General features: G+C 44.8%; 1 protein-coding gene across 1 annotated transcript; it reads left to right on the plus strand.

The window, feature by feature from the left end:
- Positions 1-6,278: 6,278 nt before the first annotated feature.
- Positions 6,279-11,828, plus strand: FOLR2 (folate receptor beta). The gene is made up of 6 exons (XM_053924963.2): positions 6,279-6,416; positions 7,317-7,503; positions 7,611-7,786; positions 10,571-10,759; positions 10,870-11,005; positions 11,134-11,828. Exons 3-6 carry the CDS (start codon positions 7,634-7,636, stop codon positions 11,418-11,420), a joined length of 765 nt encoding a protein of 254 aa, XP_053780938.1. The 5' UTR covers positions 6,279-6,416; positions 7,317-7,503; positions 7,611-7,633; the 3' UTR covers positions 11,421-11,828.
- Positions 11,829-12,501: the final 673 nt, after the last annotated feature.

The following is a 12,501-nucleotide window of genomic DNA, read 5'->3' on the forward strand; positions in this document are numbered from 1 at the left end:
TAAACAACATACTCCTAAATAATCAATAAGTCAAAGAATACTTCACAAGAGAGAAATTTAAAAATACTTGATGAGTAAAATTAAGATGCAAAATACCAAAACTTATGGGATACAGCTAAAGCAGTGCTTAGAGTTTTTAAATGCCTATGTTAAAGTGAAGAAAGATCTTAATCAATCACCTAAACTAGCACCTTAATGAAAAAAAAAAAAACAGAAAAAGAAGAGCAAAATAACCCAAAGCTATTGGAAGGAAGGAAATAATAAAGAGTAAAAAAATAAAATAAATGAAATAGAGGAAAGAAAACAATAGAGAAAATCAATAAAACCAAAAGTTAGTTCTTTGAAATGACTAACAAAACTGATAAACATTTAGCTAGCTTGATCAAGAAAAAAAAAAAAAGAATCAAATTACTAAAGTCAGGAATAAAAGAGGAGACATCATTGTTGTTACAGAAGTAAAAAGCAATGCAAGAGAATACTATGAACGCTTATATGCCAGTAAGTTAGAAAACATACACAATACAGGAACTACTATAAAGGACACATGGACAAAATCAAGGGGGAGGGTGGAGGTGGGGGAGGGAGGAGGGTTCAGCTGGGGTGGGGTGGAGGGATGGGGAGAAAAGGCATACAACTGTAATTGAATAACAATAAAAAATTTAAAAAATAAATAAAATAAATAAAACATACACGATATGAATAAATACCTAGGAAAACACAAACTATTAAAGAAAAACACAAGAAGAAATGAAATTCTAAATATTCCTATAACAAGTAAAGAGATGAGTTAGTAATTTTAAAACTTCCCAAGAAGAAAATTGCAGGTCCAGATGGCCTTTGTGGTGCATTTCACCAAATGTTTGAAGAGTAATTAATACCAATCATTCACAAACTCTTCCAAAAAAGGAGGGAACACTTCCCAACTCATTCTATGAGATCAGTATTACCCTGATACAAAATCAAGCAAAGGCATCACAAGAAAAGAAAATCATACTGTAATATCCATTTTGAATAAAGTCATAAGTCTCCTCGACAAAATACCAGCAAACTAAATTCAGCATAATGTGAAAGGTATTATACACCATTGCCAAGTAAGATTCATCTCAGAAATGCAAGTTGGTTCAAGGGAAATACCCATATGATCTTCCTAATTGATTCGGAAATATCATTTGACAAAACCCCAAATCCTTTCATGATAAAAAATAAAACCAACAAAGAACACATTGTGAATAAAATGGAATTTTCCCAACCAGATAAAGATCGTCTATAAGAAAAGGTCCATTGCTAAATTCATACTCAAAGCCAAAAGGCTTTCCCCCTGAGATAAGGAGTAAGATAAGTATATTCACTCTCATCGTGTCTGTTCAGCACTGTACTGATGGTTGTAGCTAGGACTATTCATCATGAAAAAGAAATAAAAGTCATCCAGATTGAAAAGAACAAATAAAACTATTTCTATTCACAGATGATATGACATTGTGTATAGAAAATCCTAAGGAGCCCACAAAAACATTATACTACTAATACTAAGTGAATTCATCAAGTTTGTAGGACACCAGACAAATATATAAAAGTCAATATATATATAAATCTCTTCTGGGAGGGAGGACTTCCAGCCAAGATGGAGGCACAGGTAGATACACTGTGCCTCCTCACACAAGCAAAAAAAGGACAACATCAAATTTAAAAACAAAAGGAATAACCAGAACTGACAGAAAATCGAACTGTGTGGAAGTCCAACAACCAAGGAGTTAAAGAAGAAACACTCATGCAGACCAATGGGGGGGGCGGTGGAGACAGGCAGCTGGGCAGAGAGGACTCAAGGCAAAGGGGAAGGCTGGAGGACTGGCGTGGGCAAGGTGGCAGCTGGCTGAACGGGTGGTCCCATAATTGCATGTGGATAAACCAGGAGGAATAACTGGGGAGCGAGACAGACCATGGAACTCAGGGTTCCAGTGTGGGGAAATAAAGCCTCAAAACCTCTGACTGAAAAAACCTGTGAGGGTTGAGAAACTCCCAGCCTCATAGGAGAGTTCAATGGAGAGACCCACAGGCTTCTAGAACATACACAAAATCAGTCACCAGAAAATCAGCACCAGAAGGGCCCAATTTGGTTGTGGGTAGGAGAAGAAGTGACTGAAAGCCAGCAGAGAGCTGAACAAACAGCATGGTTCCCTCTCTGACCCCTCCCCCACATAAAGTGCCACAACACGGCAACGTAGGTTGCCCTGCCCTGGCAAATACCTAAGGCTCCACCCCTTACCATGTAACAGGCATGCGGAGACAGGAAAAAAATGGCCCAAATGAAAGACCAGATCAAAGCTCCAGAAAAAATACAACAAAGTGATGAAGAGATAGCCAACCTATCAGATGCACAGTTCAAAACGCTGATAATCAGGATGCTCACAAAATTGGTTGAATATGGTTGCAAAATAGAGGAAAAAGTGAAGGTTATGAAAAGTGAAATAGAGGAAAATGTACAGGGAACCAACAGTGAAGGGAAGGAAACTGGGATTCAAATCAACGATTTGGAGCAGAAGAAAGAAAGAAACATTTAACTGGGACAGAATGAAGAAATAAGAATTCAAAAAAATGAGGAGAGGCTTAGGAACCTCCAGGACAACTTTAAAAGTTCCAACATCTGAATCATAGGGGTGCCAGAAAGAAAAGAGGAAGAGCAAGAAATTGAAAACTTATTTGAACAAATAATAAAGGAAAACTTCCCGAATTTGGCAAAGGAAATAGACTTCCAGGAAGTCCAAGAAACTCAGAGAGTCCCAAAGAAGATGGAGCCAAGGAAACACTCACCGAGGTACATTGTAATTACATTACTCAAGATTAAAGATAAAGAGAGAATCTTAAAAGTAGCAAGAGAAAAGGAGAGAGTTACTTACAAAGGTGTTCCCATTAGACTATCAGCTGATTTCTCAAAAGAAACCTTACAGGCAAGAAGGGACTGGAAAGAAGTATTCCAAGTCATTAAAGACAAGGACCTACATCCAAGATTGCCCTATATAGCAAAGCTTTCATTTAGAATGGAAGGGCAGATAAAGTGTTTCCCAGATAAGGTCAAGTTAAAGGAGTTCATCATCACCAAGCTATTATTATATGAAATGTCAAAGGGACTTATCTAAGAAAAAGAAGAGGATCAAAAATATGAACAGTACCTGGCTGGTGTAGCTCAGTGGATTGAGCATGGGCTTCCAACCAAAGGGTTGCTTGCCAGTTCAATTCCCAGTCAAGGCACATGCCTGGGTTGTGGGCCAGGCCCCCAGTGGGGGCAATGTGAGAGGCAACCACACATTAATGTTTCTCTCCCTCTCTTTCTCCTTTCCCCTCTCTCCAAAAATAAATAAATAAAATCTTAAAAATATAAAATAAATAAAATCTTAAAATATATATGAACAGTAAAATGACAACAAACTCGCGCTTACCAACAACTGAACCTAAAAAACAAAAAACAAACTAAGCCAACAACTAGAACAGGAACAGAATCACAGAAATGGAGATCATGTGGAGGGTTATCAGTGGGGAAGAGGAGGGGGTGAGTGGGGGAAAAGGTACAGGGAATAAGAAGCATAAATGGTAAGTACAAAATAGATAGGGGGAAGTTAAGAATAGTATAGGAAATGTAGAAACCAAAGAACTTATATGTATGACCCATGGACATGAACTAAGGCGGGGGGAATGTGGGTGGGAGGGGTGTGCAGGGTAGAGAGGAATAAAGGGGGAAATAGGACAACTATAATAGTATAATCAATAAAAATATTTAAAAAATAAAAAAGGAGGAAAAATGGTGTGTCTTCTATACACCAGCAATGAACAGTACAAAAATGAATTAAAGACTAAAATTCCATTCACAATAGCATAAAAAAATTCATGTAACAAAATAAAAGGTTTGTACACTGAACACCACAACATTCTGGAAAGAAATTAAAAACCTAATAAATGGAAAGACATCCCATGATCATCAGTCAGAAAGAAATATTGTTCAGAAGACAATTCTCCCCAAATTAATCTATAGATTCAATTCAATCCTTATTAAAATTCTAGCTGCCTTTTTTGGAGAAACTGGCAATATGAGCCTAAAATCTATATGGACATGCAAGACACTCATAATACCCAAAATAATTTTAATAAATAAAGAACCAAGTTGGAGGACAAACAGATTCTGATTTCAAAACATACTACAAAGCTCAAGACAGTGTGGCAGTAGCTTAAGGAGAGATGAACACGTCAATGAAAGAGAACATAGAGCCCAGATTTTTGACAATGGTGACAAGACAATGCAATGGGATGAATGACAACTCAAAGAATAGCATTTTCAAAATACGGTGCTGGGATACAGGTGGATATTCACATGTAAAAATATTACGTTGGGCCCATGTTTTACTCCATATACAAAATTTAACTCAAAATGGAGTTAAATTTTGAGTTAAACTCAAAATTTAGAATGGAAGGGCAGATAAAGTGTTTCCCAGATAAGGTCAAGTTAAAGGAGTTCATCATCACCAAGCTATGAAATGCTTGGCTATTCATATGATTAGATCAAAGATCTAATCATACGAACTAAAACCATTAAAACTCCTTAAGAAACCTAGGGGAAGAGCTTTATGATATTGTATTAGGCCATGATTTTTTGGATGGGAGCAGCAAAAGCATAAGCAACAAAGGAAAAAGAAGTAAAGTGAATTACATCAAAATTAAAAACTTCTGTGCATCAAAAGACAATTAGAGTGAAAAGGCATCCTGAAGAACAGGAGAAAGTATTTGCAAATCATATCTATGATAGGGGTCGATTCCTTAAACTCACCCCTAAAAACACATAACCTGATTTAAAAATGGGAAAAGGACTTGAATGCACATTTCTCCAAGGAGGACATACAAATGACCAACAAGCACATGAAAAGTTGCTCAATGTCAAAAATCATTAGAGAATTGCATATCGAAACCACAGTGAGGTATCACCAGGCACCTACCAGAATGGCTTCTGATTTTTGAAAACTCCAACTGAAAAACAGAAATGTTGGTGAGGATGGGAAGAAATTGGAACTCTTGCACAATTTTTTTCCCTCTTGTACTCTGTTGCTGGGAATGTAAAATTGAGCAGCTGCCATGGAAAATGGTATGACAGTCCTCAAATATTAAAAATAGAGTTATCATATGTTTTAGCTGTTCCACTTCTGAGTGTGTACCCGCAGACTGGAAGCAGGGTCCTGAAGACACAAGCGTACAGCCAGGTGTACAGCAGCTCCTCCACAATAGCCAAGAGGAGGAAGCAACACAAGTGTCCATTGATGAGGAAAAGGATAAATAAACTGAGGTACACACACTACCAAATATTATCAGCTATAAAAAGGAATGAAATTCTGACACGTGGATGACCTTTAAGGACATCATGTAGTCAGAGGAGCCAGTCACAAAAGAACAAATACTGCGTGATGCCTCTTACAGCAGGTTCTGAGAGCAGCCAAATGCATAGAGACAGAAAGTCCAAGGGCGGCTGCCAAGGACTGGGGGAAGGAGGAAACGGGGAGGAGTAGCTTACTGGGAAAAGGGTTTCGTTGTTACAAGATGGAAAAGCTCTGGAGGTTGGTTGCACAACAGTATGAATGCACTTAACATTACTGAGCAGTATTCGTAAAAATGGTTAAGACGGTATATTTCACATAATGTATATTTTTACCACAATTTTTAAAAGACTATGAAAAGTTGCTTAATTATGTTTAAAGAAATGTCATATGGTGAGATATTACCATTCATCAGACCTCAAACGACTTATCTCTTGAACCTGAACTTCCGTACCTCAACTTCTACCTGTGTCCCTCTCGCTACTCATAAATGAACCTGACAGTTGTCATTCAAGCCTACTTGGTACGTGCCAGGCTTTTCCAGACATAACTCTCAACACTTTTCTGGGGAGCCAACAACAGCTCAGCACGGTTTAGGGGCATTTCCCGAGGTTGTGAGAGGAATGGGCTGCTACTGGTCCCATGGCCTGGCCACTGCACCTCATGCCCCTCAAGGCAGCTTCATCCTAACAACCAACCACCTGGGAACCCAGAAATTCAGATTCCCCTCGGAGATGAGCGCTTCTGTAGATTTTGATGAATGTGGAATGTGTAGTTCCTGATGAGTAAATTAACAGAAAAAGATGAAATCAAACAGGATTGCCTAACTTGACAGACTAAGGGAGCCTTAGTGGGGGGTGGGGTTTGGAAGGGGAGGGAGGAGGCATTAAAATTGCTTACTGCAGGGCACATTCTGTGAGGAAGCACACTCAGAGTCCTTGCAATCTATCCTGCCTGAGGACGGAGACTACTGGGGACAGTCCAGGGTCCTGGAGCTGTTGTCCGCCCAGAGAGGGGCCAGTCCAGACACGCCAGAGTGTGCTCCCAGCAGCAAAGGCGGCTCAGGCAAGATGCCCGAAGGAGGGGAGGGAGATGGGGCACCGTGGGGACTTGGTGGGTCTGTGTGTAGGAGAGGGCATGTTTCTTCAGGAAGATCACTCTTGCTCCTGTGGGGAAGAGGACTTGAAGGGGAAGAAACTGGAGGAGGGACCCCAAAGACAGTTAAGGGAAGTGAATGCTAGGAAGGTTCTGGAGAGACCCTGGCCAGGGCTTTGTGATCAAGTGCATGGGGGAATGGGGAGGGAGAGGAGTGGGTCTTAGTACCAACTCTTGGGTACTGCAGCCACTGAACTCAAAGGAAAGCGGCTGTGATGGGTGGGGATCGGGATGGCAGGCAGTCCCGGATAGACGGGGGGGGGGGGGGGGGGGGGGGGGGGCGTCATTTTTACCAGGTGCCTCCCTTGACACTCAGTGCCCGTCTGGTAGGCTGCTTTAACACGGTAGACTTTTACGGTGCCCTTCCAGGTCAAGGGTCTCTGCATTGGTCGGTTGGTTGGTTTGTCTGTTTGGAGGAGGAAGGTGGTAGTCTGGAGCATTAGTCCTGCTCTCAGAGAGAGCTGAGCAGGCCGGGGACACCACGGGGTGAAGGGAGGAAGGGGCTTTCAGGAAATAGGGAAGGAAAAAGCTGCTTAAAAACCACCACTCTGTCCATTTCTGTAGCATTTAAGCAGACAGGGTCCTGTTTGTGTTACATCACTCGATTCTTCCCCAGCTGATTTGGAGAACTCAGCTGAGCTGGGCCACTGTTTTCCACAGCACAGCAGGGATCCTAAGCCAGGGGGTGGCGGGGACCAGGTGATCCAAGGTCTAAGGGCAGAGCACTTGCTGGACACAGGATAAGGGTGCTGTGCGCCCCTGGCCCTTTTCAGGAAATAGGGACCTCACCTATTTCATTACATTTTTAAGGTGAAGTCCAGAGAGAAGGTGTGGGTGCAAGACGTCTTCTTCAACTTGGGAACAGTCCCCCAGGGCCCACCTCCTGACCCCACATGCCCTTCTGAGCCCTCCTAGGCTGGGGTGAGGGAGCCCCCTTTGCCAGCCTCTTCAGTCTCAGCCTCAGGGAGCCTCAGGACCCCGGCACTGAAGGACCAAGGTCTGACCCCATCCGTCACTGTGGAGGTGGGCAGACTGAGACAGGGGGCGAAGGCCGCAGCCTGCAGTGGGCTCTGTCCCCTCAGGCCTTGTTCTCCCAAACCACAGCCTCCTCTGCAGGACAGAAGGACATGGCCTGGAAACTGACAGCACCTCTGCTGCTGCTGGCCTGGCTTTCAGCCGCCAGGTGCAGTGCCCGAGACGGGACAGAGCTGCTCAACGTCTGCATGGACGCCAAACACCACAAGGCCAAGCCAGGCCCTGAGGACCAGCTGCATGGCCAGGTGTGGCTGGGGTGTGGCTCTGTTGGGGAGGGGCCTGCTTCTGACAGGGGAGAGGAAGTCAGGGTGGTGGGGGAAGGGCTGAGGGGTCAGACACCCCATATTTGAGTGATGGCAGAGAAGTCGGGAGTGTTCAGGTGATTTTCGGGTGGCCTCCTCAGAACAGGACACCACGTGAGCAATAATATGGAATAATCATGTATGGAGCACCTACTAGGTGTCGTGTGTTTTCGGTACGTGAATTCATTTCTCCAGGGGTCCTTGGAGGTGGGTAGGTGACATTTCCCACACGACACGAAGGAGGACGCTGAGGCCGAGGGGAATGTGGACACACAGAGGCACCTGCATGAGCAGCCCTCCAGGTCCGGTAGCGCCAGAACCTGGGCGGACACCTCCGGTTTGGGGAGGACGTTTTTCCTACTTTCACTGTGACTGTCCCATGGAGGGCTGAGGGCGAAGGACAGGACCTGCTGTGACACAGGGCTCCGGTGTTGTCCTTTCACACAGTCTCAAACATTTATGCCACCTGGTTGCAACCGTGTTGGGCTCCATGCCTCCTTTTAATGACAAATATTGTTTAGGCTTCTTTTCTATCCTGGAATGATGTTTGAAGCTCATAGAATCTATTTGCACAGTTAGTTTAAAAAATACCAACATAACCACCTGTAGTGCAAAGGAGAAGCCCAAAGAAAGGACTTTATAATAAAATACCTGCATTTCAGCATGCGCATTCCTGGTATGGCTACATTAGCAGTCACTGAAATAGCACGTGCCTTTTATTCACAGAATCACTATGAATGAGGCAGCTACAGATGAAGATCGATCCAGGTGTATTCTATTGGCAACTTAAATTGTACGAGATACGCTAAGCAGTGTTGCCATTGTTGACACGTTTGTCTACAACGGTGATTAACTCCAGCAACGCAAAACATACAGCACAGCCTTCCATTTATTTCATGGTTCGGTTTTAGTTTTGATCTGGACAATCTGGTCTACATTATACAAAAACCGTGCTAAAGTGTGGTGTGTCTATGGGTAAGATGAAGTTCGGCTTAGATTAGAAAAGCATAAGGATGTCTTTCATTTACTTTTTTAGCACGTGTTTCTGTGCGCCTGCTACATGTCTGGTCCTGGCCTAGCCACTGGCAGGGGGCGGGGCAGGGGACACAGGTCTTAATATTTGCCAAGAATACGGTCATTCAACAATGTATTACTGCATCGCTCACTCTCTTTCCTCCTTCACGCCGAATGTCACCTTCCAGTGGCTTTTCAAGCCGCCTTATTTAAAGTTCCCACAATCGCCCCATACTCCACGTTCCCATTCCCTGCGGTGAATTTCCTCATGGAATTGACCATAGCCTTACAGTCACCTTTTTTCTCTCTCAGTGTCCTGCTGTCTGTCTCCCGTGACCGGAATGTAAGGTCCATGAGCACAGTTCTGTCTGTCTTGTCTGCTCTGTTCGGTCTGGAACAGGACTGGCATAGAATATTCAACTCAGTTAAAAAAATGTTATATATATAACATATAGTATATATACGATATATATAATATATATATATATCATTTTATTTTAGTTTTAGAGAGACGGGAGGGTGGGAGAGAGAGGGAGAAAGATGTGTGAGAGAAATATTGACTGGTTGCCTCCTGCATGCCCCCAATTGGACACCCGGCCCGCAACCCAGGCATGTGCCCTGACAAGGAATCTAACAAGCAACCTTTAGGTTCACATGCCGGTGCTCAATCCCCTGAGCCACATCAGCCAGGGCCTCAGTAATATATATATATTTTTAATATATTTTATTGATTATGCTGTTATAGTTGTCCCATTTCCCCCTTCACTCCACTCCATCCTGCACACCCCCTCCCTCCCACATTCCCCCCCATAGTTCTTGTCCATGGGTCATACATGTAAGTTCTTTGGCTCTACATTTCCTATATATTCTTACCCTCCCCCTGTCTATTTTCTACCTACCATTTATGCTCCTTATTCTCTGTACCTTCCCCCCCCTCCCCCTCCCACCCCCCTGTTGATAACCCTCCATGTGATCTCCATTTCTGTGCTTCTGTTCCTGTTCTAGTTGTTTGCTTAGTTTGCTTTTGTTTTTGTTTTAGGTGTGGTTGTTAATAACTGTGAGTTTGCTGTCATTTTACTGTTCGTATTCTTTATCTTCTTTTTCTTAGATAAATCCCTTTAACATTTCATATAAGAAGAGCTTGGTGATGATGAACTCCTTTAACTTGACCTTATCTGAGAAGCACTTTATCTGCCCTTCTAAATGAAAGCTTTGCTGGATAGAGCAATCTTGGATGTAGGTCCTTCTTGCCTTTCATGACTTGGAATACTTTTCAGCCCCTTCTTGCCTGCAAGGTTTCTTTTGAGAAATCAGCTGATAGTCTAATGGGCACTACTTTGTAGGTAACTGTCTCCTTTCCTCTTGCTGCTTTTAGGATTGTCTCTTTGTATTTAATCTTGGGTAACTTAACGATGATGCGTCTTGGTAATCTAGGAATGTTTTATAAAGTGTTAATAGCTGTATAAATGTTAGTTTATTGTCCTCCCAAGTTGGGGTTTCTCCCAGGCTGCCACAAAACCCTGATCACACTGTTGTAATTGAGTGTCCCCCAAGATGTAAGCTCCTGGAGGCCAGGAACAGAGGGGTCCTCATGGTGAGTGTTTCTAGGGCAACCTACCTGGGGCAGGAGAGCAAGAACCGAATGGGGAGAAACAAGGTGCGGCACAAATGTGTGGTAGGGGAAGGACTCAGTGCCCTGTCCGCCCCACCCAGTGCAGTCCCTGGAGGAAGAACGCCTGCTGCTCTGTCAGCACCAGCCAGGAGCTGCACAAGGACACCTCCCTCCTGTACAACTTTAACTGGGACCACTGCGGCAAGATGGAGCCCGCCTGTAAGCGCCACTTCATCCAGGACACCTGCCTCTACGAGTGCTCCCCCAACCTGGGGCCCTGGATCCAGCAGGTGCGGGTCTCCCTCACCCCAGCCCAGTAGGCTGCCCCCCAGCTCAGTCAAGCCTGTGGCTGCCACCTGCCTGGCTGAGAGGAGCCTTCCCCCTCCCACCTCCCACCCAGGTGAACCAGATCTGGAGGAAAGAACGTTTCCTGAACGTGCCCCTGTGCAAAGAGGACTGTGAGAGCTGGTGGCAAGACTGCCGCACCTCCCACACCTGCAAGACCAACTGGCACAAGGGCTGGAACTGGACCTCAGGTGAGGGCCAGGCAGGTGGGAGATTGAGGAAGGGTTTTGACAAAGGCCGTTTGAAGAATTGGGGTTGTGTGAGTATCTCTGGGTAACCAGGGGCTGAATGTCTGTGTCTATCCTCTCTCCTCCTGCAGGATCTAACGAGTGTCCCGCTGAGGCCGTCTGCCGCACTTTCGAGTTCTACTTCCCCACGCCTGTGGCCCTGTGTGAGGGCATCTGGAGTCACTCCTACCAAGTCAGCAGGCACAGTCGAGGGAGTGGCCGCTGCATCCAGATGTGGTTCGACCCGGGCCAGGGCAATCCCAATGAGGAGGTGGCGAGGTTCTATGCCTTGGCCATGAATTCTAGGGCCACGGCCCATGGGATTGGGGCTGTCCTTCTCATTCTAGCCCCAGTGCTGCAACTCTGCTTCCTTGACTGAATCCAGCTCTTCCCGTATGCCCCTTCTGTCTGTGCCCAGCTTTGAGGTCCCGTTTCAGCTCAGCTCAGGTGCACAAATGAGGGAGCCCTAAGCATGTCTCCATCCATTACCCATCTGTCATCCAGTTCCTGTTCTATGGTGGGGTTTGGGGTTTCTCTGCCAGCCCGTTCTAATAAATAGACAGACATATTTGTGTCTGATGAGTTGTTAGCTTTGGGGTGGACAGAGGAGAGACTCCCTAGCATTTGGATTCCTTTCAGATTAGAGAAACGAAACCCGGGTTTCAAACCTAGCTCAGCTACTCACTATGTGAAAGGGAGCAGTTGCTTGACTGCACTCAACCTTGGTTTCTTCCTCATTAAAATGAGGCTAATAATCCTTCCTCTTCTCAGGGTTGTGAAATATAAAGGAGCTGTTGCCTAGAAAGTATGTTTGCACACTGACAGTTCTTGGGGATCCTTTTGTTCTTGTAAACCCAAGTGAGAGGCAGGTCATGAACTTCATTTATATTGGCCCACAGATATCCCTTTCCCCCAAGCCTTGTCTGTCTGCTTCTGTGCTGAGCTCTACACTGAGAAAGCTGGGGTTAGGAGTCGAGAGGTGAAAAAAAATTCACACATGATGTGGATTGAAGGGATAGAGTTGGGGCTTGTGACCCTCAAAGGGGGAAGAGAGCTTATGGGGAAGGTAATTTGGGAGTCTCCCAGTGAGGAAATACTCAGGAGCCTTGAACTCGTTCAGCTCTGGCTGTATCCTGGAGGTGTGGCTGGAAGAGGGATAGAAAGTCTTACCTTTGTCCCCATCTGTGAATGGTAGATATGCCTGCCCTGGAGGGTTGTACTGTCTTTGCACAGCCCCCAGAACTGGGCCTGAGTTGATCTCTGGGGCTCTCACTTCCCCTTTCCTCCTGAGGAAATCTTTGTCTCCACATCCAGACTGAAATTATCCCCGGAGAGGCAGGGTATCTGTCAGCGAACACCAGGCAGGTAGGGGTTCGACCTAGAACTAGAGCCGGAGTGAATACTCCTAATCTAGCTCTCTCCTTGCCGCCCCTGGCTGCCCGCTCCTGGCCAACTCACCT

Source organism: Desmodus rotundus, chromosome 5 (assembly GCF_022682495.2).
Source record: "Desmodus rotundus isolate HL8 chromosome 5, HLdesRot8A.1, whole genome shotgun sequence".
NCBI classification, from domain to species: Eukaryota; Metazoa; Chordata; class Mammalia; order Chiroptera; family Phyllostomidae; genus Desmodus; species Desmodus rotundus.